Source organism: Triticum urartu, chromosome 4A, assembly GCF_056163025.1.
Source record: "Triticum urartu cultivar PI428250 chromosome 4A, HENAU_Tu73, whole genome shotgun sequence".
Lineage (NCBI taxonomy): Eukaryota > Viridiplantae > Streptophyta > Magnoliopsida > Poales > Poaceae > Triticum > Triticum urartu.
In genome coordinates this window covers 367485221-367499295 of record NC_141876.1, presented here as the reverse complement: position 1 = coordinate 367499295, position 14075 = coordinate 367485221, and the positions used below count along the sequence as shown (strand labels likewise).

Genomic DNA, 14075 nt, shown 5'->3' with positions numbered 1-14075 from the left:
AACGGTTAACCAAGGAACCGTAAAGGCCTCGTGTGTGTTGCAGACCAACACCCCTCCAAAGTGGCCCAAAACCCATCCAAACCCCCTCCATCCTCTCGGTCGTTCGATCACGATCGCGTGGCCAAAAACCGCACCTCATTTGGACTCTCCTAGCTCCCTCTACCTATAAATATATGCCCCCCTCCGAAAATCCCGGGTCCAAACCCTAGAATTCTTCCCCCGCCGCCGCCGGACACGTCCGAGACGGCCGGACATGTCCGCACTGCCGCCCGGACCAATCTGCTTTTGCCACTTGTCCCTGCGCTGCCGCCCACCGCCGCCGGCCCGCAAGCCCGCAGCGGGGCCGCGAGGCACGAGTCTCCCCGCGCGCCGCCCCGCCGCCCGAGCCCTCGCCGCTCCATCGCGCCGCCCGACCGCCGTCTCGCCGCTTCGCCGCCCGCCGCGACCTCGCCGGCCGCCGCCTCCTCCCGGCGCCCCGCGCCTCGCCTCCGGCCAGATCCGGTTGCGGGAGGGCCGGATCTGGCGACCCCGACCTCGCCGGCCGCCATCTCCGTCGTCTGCAGCGAGTTTCCCGGCTGCCTCGGTTCGCGCGCTCAAAGACAAACCCTAGATCTGAGGTGGTTTTTCACTAAGTCTTCGTCCCTGCTCATATTTTCAAGCGCTTTTCTTCATACCATATCTCTGCATCCGTAGCTCCGTTTTGCGCGTGTGATATATCAAATTGTCCGTCCGGATGTCCTCTTCATTTCATTCCATTGCACCATGCTTGTTTGAGTCCATTTTGATGCCTGAAATGCTGTTGCAAGAGTGCTATATAATGTTAGTTTCTGTTTCTTAACAGATTATGAGCATTTGTCATTTTTGCCATGATTAATGTGTGCCTCCTTTGAACTTGAGCCCTACATGTGTTTTGGGATATGCCATGCCCTCTTTACAGGGGTGTATGCCATGTATTTTTTTGATCAATATGGTGACTAGCACAAGCATGCAAAGTAGCTCTCGTGATGTTGCTGATTTCAAGGACTTAGAATTCTTCTAAGTCATTTCCCTGATGTTATTTTTATGCCATGTATTAATGTTGCTACAGAGTGATCCATGCCTCTTTTGAGCATGTTCAAGAAGGGTGATTTTGAGATATTGTTATGTTCTATCCATCCATGTGTTTGTTAGCAATTATGGAGTACCTTAGCATGACCTAATCTTGCTCTACTTTTTCTATAAAATGTTCCTGGTAGATTGGTTACGTGTTAATCAATTTTGCCAAGGTTGTTGTAGTTGATCCATGCATGATATGAGATCGTTCTCGCCATGGTTAGCTACTTGATCATGTCTTCTTTCTGGGTGTATGCTTAGTTTTTCATGCAATGCCTTGTGCTAAGTGCATCGAGCTCGCAAACATGCCTACGTAACTCTGTTTTTGACATGTCCAGTTTTCTGCTAAGTCTAAATCTGTTAACGAAACTTACTATGTTTACATGGGTGCCATCATGTTTTCTGTGCCCTTTTGGCTTATGGTCAGTAAGGGACTTTTATTATATTCTTTGAGTAGTTTCATGCCATGCCTTGCTTTGCCATGATATGTTCTTGTAGCATGTTGTTATCTTGCTCTAAACATTGCTTCCTAATGTTAATTCCTGGCATGTTGTTATTTTCACTAAGTCTGTGAAACTGTTATCTTTTGCACTTTTGCCATGCTTGTTTGGGCCTGCTATTGTGTGATTTAGCCGTAGCTCAGTGTTCATCTTTTTTTCAAGCATCTTGAGTAGATCACTGCGATGTGCTTTGTTGTTATGTTAGAGTGCAGTAGCTTATTTTCTTGTTGCACTTTAGATGGCATCGTGCTGTTAATCGCAGATTAGTGCCATTATTGTTTTGCTTGCCATTTGCAAACCGTGCATCCGATTCCGGTGATCTTTATATCGATTTCGACCGAAATCAACTCATCTTTCCAGCAGCACTCTTGGTTTTCCAAGTTGAGGCCTGGTTCAATCTTTTCCTTCCATAGCACGCATATGCATTGCATATCACATCCCGCATGGCATGCCATGTTTTGCATCATGTTGCTTGTGCACCGCACCGTGGTTGATTGTGTTTTCCTTTGCTTGTGTTCTTGCTTTGGGTAGAGCCGGGAGACGATTACATGATCGAGGAACCCGTTGAGTACGCTTACGAGGATCAAGCTTTCGTGTTCTCGGAGTACATTGCAGGCAAGATGACCATACCCTCGAAATCACTTCTATCTTTGCTTGCTAGTTGCTCACTCTATTGCTATGCCTATGCCGCGATACCTACCACATGCTTTATCATGACTCCCATATTGCCATGTCAAACCTCTAACCCACCTTGTCCTAGCAAACCGTTGTTTGGCTATGTTACCGCTTTGCTCAGCCCCTCTTATAGCATTATTAGTTGTAGGTGAAGATTGGAGTTTGTTCCTTGTTGGAACATGATTATTGTTTGGATATCATTATTATACCTTGTCTACTTTAATGCACCTATATACTTGGTAAAGGGTGGAAGGCTCGGCCTTATGCCTGGTGTTTTGTTCCACTCTTGCCGCCCTTGTTTCTGTCATACCGGTGTTATGTTCCTTGATTTTGCATTCCTTACGCGGTTGGGTTATAATGGGAACCCCTTGACAGTTCGCCTTGAATAAAACTCCTCCAGCAAGGCCCAACCTTGGTTTTACCATTTGCCACCTAAGCCTTTTTCCCTTGTTTCCGCGGACTCAATGGTCATCTTTATTTTAAACCCCCGGGCTAGTGCTCCTCTGAGTGTTGGTCCAAAATTAGAGTCCTTTGCAGCGCCCCCTCGGGGAAACTCGAGGTTTGGTTTTAGTTGTACGACGCTCTCATTCGGTGTGCCCTGAGAACGAGATATGTGCAGCTCCTATCGGGATTTGTCGGCACATTCGAGCGGCTTTGCTGGTCTTGTTTTACCATTGTCGAGATGTCTTGTAACCAGGATTCCGAGTCTGATCGGGTCGTCCTGGGAGAAGGAATATCCTTCGTTGACCATGAGAGCTTGTGATGGGCTAAGATGGGACACCCCTGCAGGGTTTTGAACTTTCGAAAGTCGTGCCCACGGTTATGGGCAGATGGGAATTTGTTAATATCTGGTTGTAGAAAACCTGACACTTAACTTAAATTAAAATGAATCAACAACGTGTGTGGCCGTGATGGTCTCTTTTCGGTGGAGTCTGGGAAGAGAACACGGTCTCGTGTTATGCTTGAACGGAAGTAGTTGTTAGGATCACTTCTTGATCTTTGTAGCTTCTCGACCGTGCTTTGCCTTCTCTTCTCGCTCTCATTTGCGTAAGTTAGCCTCCATATATGCTAGTGCTTGCTGCAGCTCCACCTCACTACCTTTTCCTACCCATGAGCTTAAATAGTCTTGATCGCGAGGGTGTGAGATTTCTGAGTCCCTGTGACTCACAGATTACTTCCAAAACCAGATGCAGGTGCCGATGATGCCATTCCAGGGGATGCGACTGAACTCAAGTGGGAGTTCGATGAGGACTCGGGACGTTACTACGTTTCCTTTCCAGCCGATCAGTAGTGGAGCCCAGTTGGGGCGATCGAGGATCTTATGCATTTGGGGTTGTCTTTATTTTGGTTCCGTAGTCGGACCTTGATTGTATCTGGATGATGTAATGCTATATTTATGTATTGTGTGAAGTGTGGTGATTGTAAGCCAACTCTGTACCTCTTTCTTATTCAGTACATGGGATGTGTAAAGATTACCCCTCTTGCGACATGCCTACAATGCGGTTATGCCTCTAAGTCGTGCTCCGACACGTGGGAGATATAGCCGCATCGTGGGTGTTACAGCGGTCTCGGTGGTGGAGGTTTTATCTTCGGTAGGGGGTCCGGGGCAGGTGGCCTTGACACCTTCTTCTCCTCTCACGAGGCCGGAGTTGCAGGCAGCGGCTCCGCTTTCCGGAGGGGGCTCGGGACAGGTGGCCTCAGGGCCCTCTTCTCCTGGGGCGCCCAGGGTGGCCGGCCCTCCTGGGGCGCCGGTGATCCCTTTTGGACGAAGGGCCGGGGTGGATGGGGAGCTCGGGCAGGTGGCCCACGCTCAACCTTCCCCCGGCGTGGTGCAGTCTCTCCGTGGTGGGGCGCGATAGACGTCGCCGGTGTCATTGTGCGCCCCTTCACTTTTCGGCGGTCCAGTTGGTTCGTCGATGGAGGATGACCGTCTGCGTGTTCGGGGTGGGGCAGGAGACCCCACAACGAACAGGGTCACTCGGGAGGAGATTATTGCTTTTATTGGTATTCCAGATCCGGTTTCTGAGGGGCGACAGTTGAGCTGCCGGCTCCAGGATCATCCGGAGGTGGACGACATACAGCAGCGGTGCGCCATGAGGGCGGCCAAGCTTCGTGACGTTGAGGTCACTACTGGTATGTCGGTTAATACCTGTAATTCCATCTTGCATTTTTCTAATGATGAGATTATTAATAATGCAAACCAGCTAGGAATTTCACTAGGTAGTAATGGTAGTGAAATTTCAAGTTCTGTTAATGATATCCTGGATTTAGAGGCAGAGCGGGCTTTAGAGATGATTCGCAACTTAGCAGCGGTTAAACCCATGAATGATTCCAATATTGATGCTTTGGGGGTCAGAGTGCTCGATATTTTTGTGCGGATCTTGGTCCTCCTCTTCCTGAGCCTGAGGAGGAGGATGAGCATGCTGAGAATGTTGTAGTTCGAACTTCTGAGCCTGGTTGTGAGGACCGGTCGGAGAGTAAGAACATTCCTAAACGCAAATGGAAGCGGAAGATCTACCCGGATTCCGCACTGTGTAGGAGTGCTCGGATCCGAACGGCTAAAAAATTCCATGACGAGATATGAAAGGAATCTTTTGGAATAGCAGAGGTCTAAAAGACTTGGCTAAAAGAAGGTTTCTTGTAGAGGCATCTATTGAGCATATGTTGGACTTTATCGCATCGTTGAAAACTGGTAGAGATAACTTTTCGCCACAATTTCTTAATACTTTATCGGGCGGTATTGATTTTGACTGGCATTGCCTGCCACTGCAAGGAAGATCGGGTGGGATCTTACTCGGAGTTAGATGCGATTCGCTAGAAGTTCGAAGTGTGGTCATGGGAGATTTTGCTATTAAATTTAGGGTGCGGTCGAAGGCTGATGGGTTTAACTGGGTTTTGGTGGCGGTATATGGTGCCGCACATCCCGAACTAAAACCGGATTTCTTGGCTGATCTGGTTAGGATATGCGGTTCTTAGCAACTTCCTATCCTGGTGGGGGTGATTTCAACATCATTAGAAGGCGTGATGAGAAGAATAATGATAATTTTGATGGCAGATGGTCGTTCATGTTTAATACTATCATTGAAAGCTTGGATCTAAGAGAGATAGAGCTTTCGGGAAGAAAGTTTACCTAGGCTAACGCGATGCCAAATCCGACGTTTGAAAAGTTGGATCGAGTTCTGGCTAGTGTCGAATGGGAACAGAAATTCCCCTTTGTAATAGTTCAGGCACTTTCTCGTGGTATTTTTGACCACACGCCTTTATTTCTTGACTCTGGTGAGGCCACCCACTTGGGAAACAAAAAATCATTTTTGTTCGAGCTTGCTTGGTTTGAGAGAGAAGGCTTCTTTGATCTTGTAGCCAGAGAGTGGGCTAAGGATGCAGGTGGTAGGACTGCGCTTGAGTGTTGGCAGAATAAGATTAGGCACTTGAGAAGTTTCCTGCGTGGGTGGGCTAAGCATCTTAGCAGGATTTATAAGGTCGAAAAGGAACAGCTCCTTACCCTTATTCAGTCCCTAGATGTAAAAGCAGAAACCACGGTTCTGCCAGCCTCGAAGCTTCACGCCAAGCTTGACGCGGAGATGATGTTGAAAGAGCTTCTTCATGAGGAAGAATTAAAGTGGGCGATGCGGGCCAAGGTCCGAAGAGTAGTCTAGGGGGACGCGAACACTCAATTCTTCCACATGATCGCTAATGGCAAGCACAGAAAGAAGAGGATCTTTCAGCTTGAACAAGATGAAGGAACGATTCTTGGTCAGGCGAACCTAAAATTATACATTACTGAGTATTACAAGCAGTTGTTTGCGCCTCCAGAGGATAACCGTGTGTCGCTGGATGAGTCTAGGATTGAGGATGTGCCTCAACTTACTGCTGTTGAGAATGATATTTTAGCTGCTCCTTTTTCTGAGAAAGAGGTGTTTGAGGCCATATCGCAGATGAAAAATAATAAGGCTCCCGGCCCGGATGGATTCTCGGCTGAGTTTTATAAGAAGTGTTGGCATATTATTAAAGGGGATCTGTTGCCGTTGTTCCATGATTTATTCTCTGGCCAGCTTCACCTTTTTCAGCTGAATTTTGGAATGATAACCCTGCTTCCTAAGAAGACAGAGGTTGTGAGAATCGAGCAATTCAAGCCCATCTGTCTTCTTAATGTTAATTTCAAAATTTTTACCAAGGTCGGGACGAATAGGCTCACACAGGTTGCGCATGCTGTGGTGCAGTCTACTCAAACTGCTTTCATGCCGGACAGGAACATCCTCGAAGGGGTTGTGTTCCTTCATGGAACGCTCCATGAGATTCACACGAAAAAACTTGATGGAGTTGTTTTTAAGGTGGATTTCAAGAAAGCGTATGATAAAGTCAAATGGTCTTTCCTTCAACAGGCCTTACGCATGAAGGGTTTTGATGAAGCTTGGTGATGCCAGGTAGAATCTTTCACGCAAAAAGGGAGTGTTGGAATTAAAGTGAATGACGACATAGGTCATTATTTCCAGACACACAAGGGCCTGAGACAAGGGGATCCAATGTCTCCTATTCTGTTCAACATCGTCAGTGACATGTTGGCAATTTTGATAGGTAGGGCAAAGGAGGCCGGTCAGGTGGGTGGCTTGGTGCCTCATCTGGTTGATGGTGGTGTGCCATCCTGCAGTACGATGATGATACAATCATCTTTATGGAGCATGACTTGGCAAAGGCGAGAAATATGAAGTTGGTGTTATGCTTATTTGAACAATTGACCGGATTGAAGATTAACTTTCATAAAAGCGAGTTGTTCTGTTTTGGTAGAGCCAATGAGGAACAAGAGGCTTATAGGCAATTGTTTGGATGCGAATTGGGAGCATTACATTTCACGTACCTAGGTATACCCATCCACCATCGTAAGCTGACAAGCAGAGAATGGAAATGCATCGAGGATCGGTTCGAGAAGAAACTGAGTTGCTGGAAGGGCAAACTCATGTCATATGGAGGCCGATTGATTCTTATTAATTCGGTGCTCACGAGTATGCCTATGTTTCTCTTATCTTTCTTTGAAGTCCCAGTTGGGGTTAGGAAAAGGCTGGACTTCTATCGATCCCGATTCTTCTGGCAGAGTGATGAACTAAAGAGAAAATACTGACTCGCCAAATGGGATATCATCTATTGACCAAAGGACCAAGGGGGCCTTGGTATTGAGAATCTAGAAGTCAAGAACAGATGTCTTCTCAGTAAGTGGTTGTATAAGTTATCAGTTGAGACTGAGGCAACTTGGGCGCAGATTCTCCGTAGCAAGTATTTGCAGTCCAAGACTTTGTCCCAGGCGACAGTGAGACCGACTGACTCACCGTTTAGGAAGGGGCTTATGAGTTTCAAAGCTGCCTTCTTTAATAGAACAAAGTTTATTGTCGGTAATGGCAACACCACCCGCTTCTTGGAGGATACTTGGCTTGGTGAAACGCCGTTGGCGCTTCAGTATCCGTCCCTGTATCGTATTGTTCAGCGACGTGATGCTCTTGTTGCAACGATGATGCAATCCATTCCCCTTAATATTCAGTTTAGGAGGGTGCTTGTTGGCGACCGGTGGGAAGCTTGGCTTCATCTGGTGAGTAGACTAATGGAGGTTCAGCTAGATCATCAGCCCGATCAGTTGTGTTGGAAGCTTACTAGGTCTGGAGAGTTCACAGTCAAGTCGATGTATATCGATGTCATTAACTCTAGTGTTATTCCTAGTTCCAAACATGTTTGGAAAGTCAAGGTTCCTTCGAAAATTAAGGTGTTTATATGGTTTGTACATAAACAAGTCATTTTAACAAAGAATAATTTGGCTAAGCGCAACTGGACAGGATCTACTAGGTGTAGTTTTTGTGATCGTGACGAAACTATCAAGCACCTCTTCTTTGATTGCCCGTTGGCGAGAGTTTTGTGGCGCACGGTGCAAATTGCCTTTAACATTACTCCTCCGAATTCGGTCAGTTCGTTATTTGGAACGTGGCTTGTTGGGATAGAGTCTGAAACAGCTAGACACATTCGCGTAGGAGTTTGTGCGTTGTTATGGGCAATTTGGAACTGCATAAATGATTTGACTTTTAACAGAACAACAACTATTCATTTTTTGCAGGTTTTATTCCGAGCTACTGCATTGATCCGTATGTGGTCCTTACTCACTCTGACGGAGGCCAGGGAGCGTTGGGTTATTGGATCTGTCCGGTGGGAGATGGTAGCGCGGGATATGTTCAACCGGTTCGGATGGCAGTCATGTAATAGGATAGGCGATTAGTTTACCTATCTTGTGTTATGCCAGCCGGTTGTGGCTTTTGGGCCTTTTGTTTTTGGCGTTGTGGCTCTTTGTGAGCTAGCCGCTTTTTTGTTTTCAAACTTTAAGGTCTTGTTGAACCTCTTTATTTATCTTTAAATATGGACGTATGCATCGTTCTGATGCAGAGGACGGAGAGTCCCCCTTTTCGAAAAAAAAGTTTGAAAACGGTTGCCTTGAGGCAGTCATGATGATCAAGAATAGAGAAGGCAACAAATCGAGGTACGCTTTTTTGGTCGAGGATATCAAAAGAAGCATGAAGAAACGGGATTCTTGTATTACTCATATTCGCCGTAGTTAAAACAAATCTAGTCATTTCATGGCAAATTTTGGAGATCCGAACGTCGCACTGTTGTTTGGCTTGGATCAGCCCCCTCGCCCTTTAGAAAATTTTGAACTTGATTGTAAACTTTGAGCTTTTGGAGTAATACAAGAATTTATTCGCAAAAAAAGGGCTTCGGTGAGGTAGAAAGTGAAGCGAGCCATGGTGGTCAAAACATGTTTGTTAACCGATCGATGTTTTTTTTTTTTGCGACTGGTTATAACCGATCGATGTTGACGGGTAGGATTATTGTTAATGGCGACGAGACGAGGGAGAAGGAGCAAGATCCAATGGAAGATGGGGCTAACGGGTTGAAAAGTAATTAAAAAAAATCTTCGTCGGACGGCTCCCCAGATCAAAAATGCCCAAGCCCACACGCATACTTTACTTTGTGACATGCATAGAACTGAAGAACAACCGTTATGTTTTAAATCCTCCGGAGCTGCCGAATTGCAACGTTGCTCCTACCATGTGGATGGAGTACACAAATAAACTCATCAGGTTTGGCAATGCCACACAAACAATTCTGCATCACTGGGAAGTGGGGATAGATATACAGACTCTAAATTTTGGAAAAATAAACTAGATAGAGAGATAGCTATATTATATACACCACTGGACAAACTTCAGGCGACGGTCCACCCAATACTTTGCTTCAGTTTTCCTCCCTCCTTCCAGCTGCCATGATTTTCCCCACCACCTGCAGGTACATATATACATACATGCATACATGAGGCCCAAGGGTTCATCCAAATGAAAACTAAAACCCACACTTGGGTTAACCACACAAGTTTAACATAAGAAACTGCATGCTAACTAGTTTACACAGCATGTTTTTAATTACTATTATATTAGAGGACTGCAAACACGCGTCAACTGTCAGCATCTAATTTGGACCTAACCCTGTCTAACAGGAGAGACCAGCTGGAACTGGATATTTTTCTACAAGATCAGTTGGAATTGGACAAAATAGGCAGCAGACACATGCAGGTTAGAGACCCCAACGCCAACAGCCAATCAAAATGCTGGATCTTGTCAAACTCTCACCATCCTACTGTCTCTGGAATCTAAGGAGCCAACATGTAGCGGTTTAATACATAATGTCGTTACCGATCGATCAACATGTGGATACAAGTCACTCTAATGCGAGTATATCTATCTAGCACAGTAATCAACCATGATCAGGATTTAGCTACTCCACATGTGGATACAAGTCACTCTAATGCGAGTAGCTAAATTCCGATCATGGTTGATTACTGTGCTAGATATACTCGCATTAGAGCACAGTAAGGAGTACTATTAACACGGAAAAAGGGAAAGAAATAATTACCTTGTCTCATTCACAAGCAATTTTGGTATCGAAACTGCTCAGACATATTGCAAATGATTGAAATGCTGATATCGGGTAGCGGTAGTCCATGGTGAACAAGTCTTTGCCTATCTTTCCAAACTGCAGAATCACCTTGTCATGCTCCTGGCCAGCTGCTCCATTCTCATCCGAAGCCACCAGCTGAAAGTTCTTCACTGACGCAACCGTCACCCGCCCACGGAAATTGAGGCACCAACATTGCAGCTGCTCATGCCACCGAGGAGACTTGTTCTTCAGCACCAGCTTCTCTTTGTCCTGAGCCTGAGCGGGTGCACTGTCTATCCGAGCAGATTTTGATCTGAAGAATGGAATCGACGGGAAGGAGTCAAGGTTACCAAGGGGAAATTCAGTTTGTGTTGGAGCTTTGCCCCCCTCTTCAACTGCTGATGCAGGGATAGAACTCATAACACAGTTCATCCTTCTTGGACCTCTGCAGCAGGTATGCAACAGGACAATGAGTGATATCCTTCCATCACACGTGTTATACGAGGAATTTAATACAGTAATGTTACCATACAGTGTCAATTAACATCTAAAGGGTTACGCTTATCAGTGTTGGAGCCTTTACGTATTTATATGTTCATGCCCCTGTCAATTAAATCTAATTTGCTTATACCGTGGTGATTTACCAATAAAATCAGCTGCAATAATCAAAACCAATATTCTAACCACTCAGAATTACAGTAGATAGTAACATACTGTGAGTTTGCTACTATCAGGTGTTATATATATTTATACCAAAAACGATAATATAGATCTAATTAAGACAGCAGAACAACAGTGTGAATAGCCATACCTGGAGCCCAAAACATTCAACTCATAAGAAATGTGTGAAACTGGATAATTGCCAGCAGGAACTCTTGGGGAGACCTGGTTCAAACCAATCACACGAGCAGACCGGCTTTTTGAGACGACAGCCCCATCATACGGTGGATGAGCATCATAGACGGTAAACTTTGTTCCCAGAAAGTTCGACCTGTTCATGAAATAGTTGGTCAGGTCATTTTTGTGTTGTTATTCCGGAATATATCAATCATGAAAACAATTCAGACAACAATATAGCCAAGAATAACTTTCCATTGAATGCTCCTGACAAGCAAATTATCTTAACATAAAAATATGTAGTTTTCATCTTACTAACTAAGACCAGTTGATGCTCGGTGCTATGCCATGTGCATCAATCGATGCAGAGGCTGGGCGTAGAACCTAGAGTAGAAAATACCTTCTTTTTTTTACAATTTCACACAGTATTAACTTAACACGACAACAAATGGAAAAACAAATAGTACTCTGTTTTCTTGACTTTAAGGTGTATTTTCCAAAAGAAGAAAGAAACAACGCAGACTAGAATTTAGCTGAAACAACCTACAATAGAACTAAAGGATCTTGGTTATCCGTAATATCAAGGAAATAGCACAAATCATAGCTTCGAATGGAGATCAAATCTCAAAAGATCACCTTAGCTTGCCAATATAGGTGCTGCTTCCCTTTGACATATCACCCATATCAAGATAAATAAGGTAGTCTGTGTATGTAGGCTTTCTGCATTTGCGTGCAGCAAGCAAGAACTTCCCATCATCAGCCAGTGCTGCAACCAAAAAGTAGTAAGCATGAACCCACTATAGTCTGCATAGCTACAATGCTTGAGCCCATTAAAATGGGGATGATTAAGGAGCATACCTTCTGTGAGTCCAATATACAGATAATACGTCTGAGTAGTCCGGTTTCTTCTTATGAAACATTTGAGAGTACCATCCTTTGGGCCAGGCTGCACATTAATTATGGAGTTAGTACAAATAAAATTTAGTATTGAGATAATATTACACGGAAGTGTAATAAATTCTTACTAGAACCACACACAAAAAAAAGCCAATTGATACTGCAATCTAAAGCTAAGCTTATCGGACACCTCAGATAAAGGGCATAGCATACATCAAGTTGGCATTTGCTCATCTTACTTGTCACATTTCCTTATACATCACTCCATCATGGCAAATGTAGTTTACCAACAACCCTCTCTAGTCGTCAAGTCATGAACCAGGAAGACATCCAACCAACATTACAAGTTTCCCAATACAAGAAGGCTTTAAGAAAACCAGATGGTTGGCACCTTCCATGATGATAGCTCTCTGCTTTAATCCCAGAGACTTGAGCAACGTAATGTATGATTTTATTCAATCACCATCCCTCACCGCTATACTTACTAAGGTAATTCACGATACTGCTCTAAATACTACGATTGATGATCCTAAATACCACGACGGCAATGAAGCTAATTAATTAATACGTACGTACTACATGGTTGGTAGCATGAGTGAGTGAGGGTGATGAAGAGGGGAGCGCGAACCTGCTTGAGCGAGATAGGGAAGGTGAGCTTGGCGGACGCCTCCGGGACGCGCACGACCTCCTTCATGATGCCCCTCCATGCCCGGCAGACGCCCGCGCATGCCACGACGTCCCGGCGGGAGGGCCAGCAGCCCTGGGAGTCGTCGATCCTGACCAGCACCTCCCGCAGGAGCTCCGGAGGCAGCTGCGCCCAGCAGGTCCCTTCCAACGCGTCCGCCAGCCCGACGGAGACCACCCGCGGGGCCCCGGGCCCGGCGGCGGTGCGGTGCGAGCGGGAGGAGCGCAGGCCGTGGCGCGAGATGTTGCCGAACTCGTCCTTCATGTCCTGAATTAGGCTCCGGAAAGACATTCCCCTTGCTCGGCCACCCGCTCAAGAAATGAGGAATTCGAATGCCAAGCTTGAACCGGAAAGAAAGGAATCTCACATGTAGGAGCAGAGAGAAATAGCGAATCTTTGGATTAACCGAGCGGAGCGCGTGAGGAGCCGGCAAAGAAGCTATGGTGCAAGGTGCAAGGAGGAGGCAATGTATGCCCGGGATCCCAGAATAAATCCAGCCAGCCCAAGGAACGCACTCAACCCACCCAAGAGAAAAGCCGATAGGGATAGCAAGCAAGCATGAAGCAGACCAACCTCCAATAATGGCGCTGCAATTTCGCAGAGATTCTTTTCTTGGTTTTGTGGAGATGACGGGAAGAAGAAGAAGCAAGATTCGAATAGAGGAACGGAAGATTTTCGTTTTGTGGATTGGGATGAGGATTAGGGTAGGTGCCCGGGGAATTTTTAGGTGGTTGGGCGAATGGCGATAGATAGATAGGTGGTGGTGGCACAAAGAACCGGTCGGAGACGCTCCTAACTGCGTGCTTATATAATGGCGTGGGGTAATGGGATGGAGTTTGAGCTGGGATCAGGGTTCCTTCGAGTGGGCGTCCATCCACTCACCGACCATCCACTCACTCGTCCCAATTACTACTACTAACTAATACTCGTAGAATGCCCGTACATTGTTATAGGCTACAATGCATATAAACGAATCAAATAAATAAATAATTAAGGTTATCTACATCGTAAAAGTTCATTTCTTTCTCATACGCTTGAGTATTTTTGGACATCAAACAGGCGCTCATCAAGCTCCCTAAATTCAATCATCTAGACAGTCAAGGCTCCGTCAAATCCTGATCATATATGGGGACGAAATTTTGTTGTCTGAACTATTCACCATGGTATCTCAACACGTGGGCCCAACACAAAAACCCCACCCCACGACGCACCCTTCCCTTTTTCTGTCAAACCCTCCAGTTCATGCTCGGTTTCTGCCATAGCGGAGCCTTTCTCGCTCGAGTCCTCTACTTTAAAACCATATAATACCCACCTCACCTTCTTCATGACGCCCTCTCTCCTTCATCCTTCATACCATACTTCCACACACACACACACCGTCAAGGAGTCGCCCGCCAACTGCCTTGCTCTCCGCCCTGATCCCC

At 45.9% G+C, this 14075-nt stretch overlaps 1 protein-coding gene across 1 annotated transcript; it reads right to left on the bottom strand.

Moving 5' to 3' along the window:
- Positions 1-9285: 9285 nt before the first annotated feature.
- On the bottom strand, positions 9286-13441 carry TLP3 (tubby like protein 3). The gene is made up of 6 exons (XM_048714841.2): positions 12595-13441; positions 11928-12015; positions 11706-11835; positions 11044-11223; positions 10209-10677; positions 9286-9578 (listed from the first exon to the last, which is right to left on the bottom strand). The coding sequence occupies exons 1-5, from the start codon at positions 12940-12942 to the stop codon at positions 10215-10217; spliced, it is 1209 nt and encodes a 402-aa protein (XP_048570798.1). The 5' UTR covers positions 12943-13441; the 3' UTR covers positions 9286-9578; positions 10209-10214.
- Between the last annotated feature and the right edge of the window lie 634 nt (positions 13442-14075).

Excerpts from the sequence above, each read along its gene's own strand:
- TLP3 (XM_048714841.2), bottom strand. The coding sequence starts at position 12,942 with ATGTCTTTCCGGAGCCTAATTCAGGACATGAAGGACGAGTTCGGCAAC. Across the intron at positions 11,224-11,705 it reads ACCTATATTGGCAAGCTAAG|GTCGAACTTTCTGGGAACAA; the intron begins GTGATCTTTTGA and ends TTTCATGAACAG. Across the intron at positions 10,678-11,043 it reads TTGAATGTTTTGGGCTCCAG|AGGTCCAAGAAGGATGAACT; the intron begins GTATGGCTATTC and ends TACCTGCTGCAG.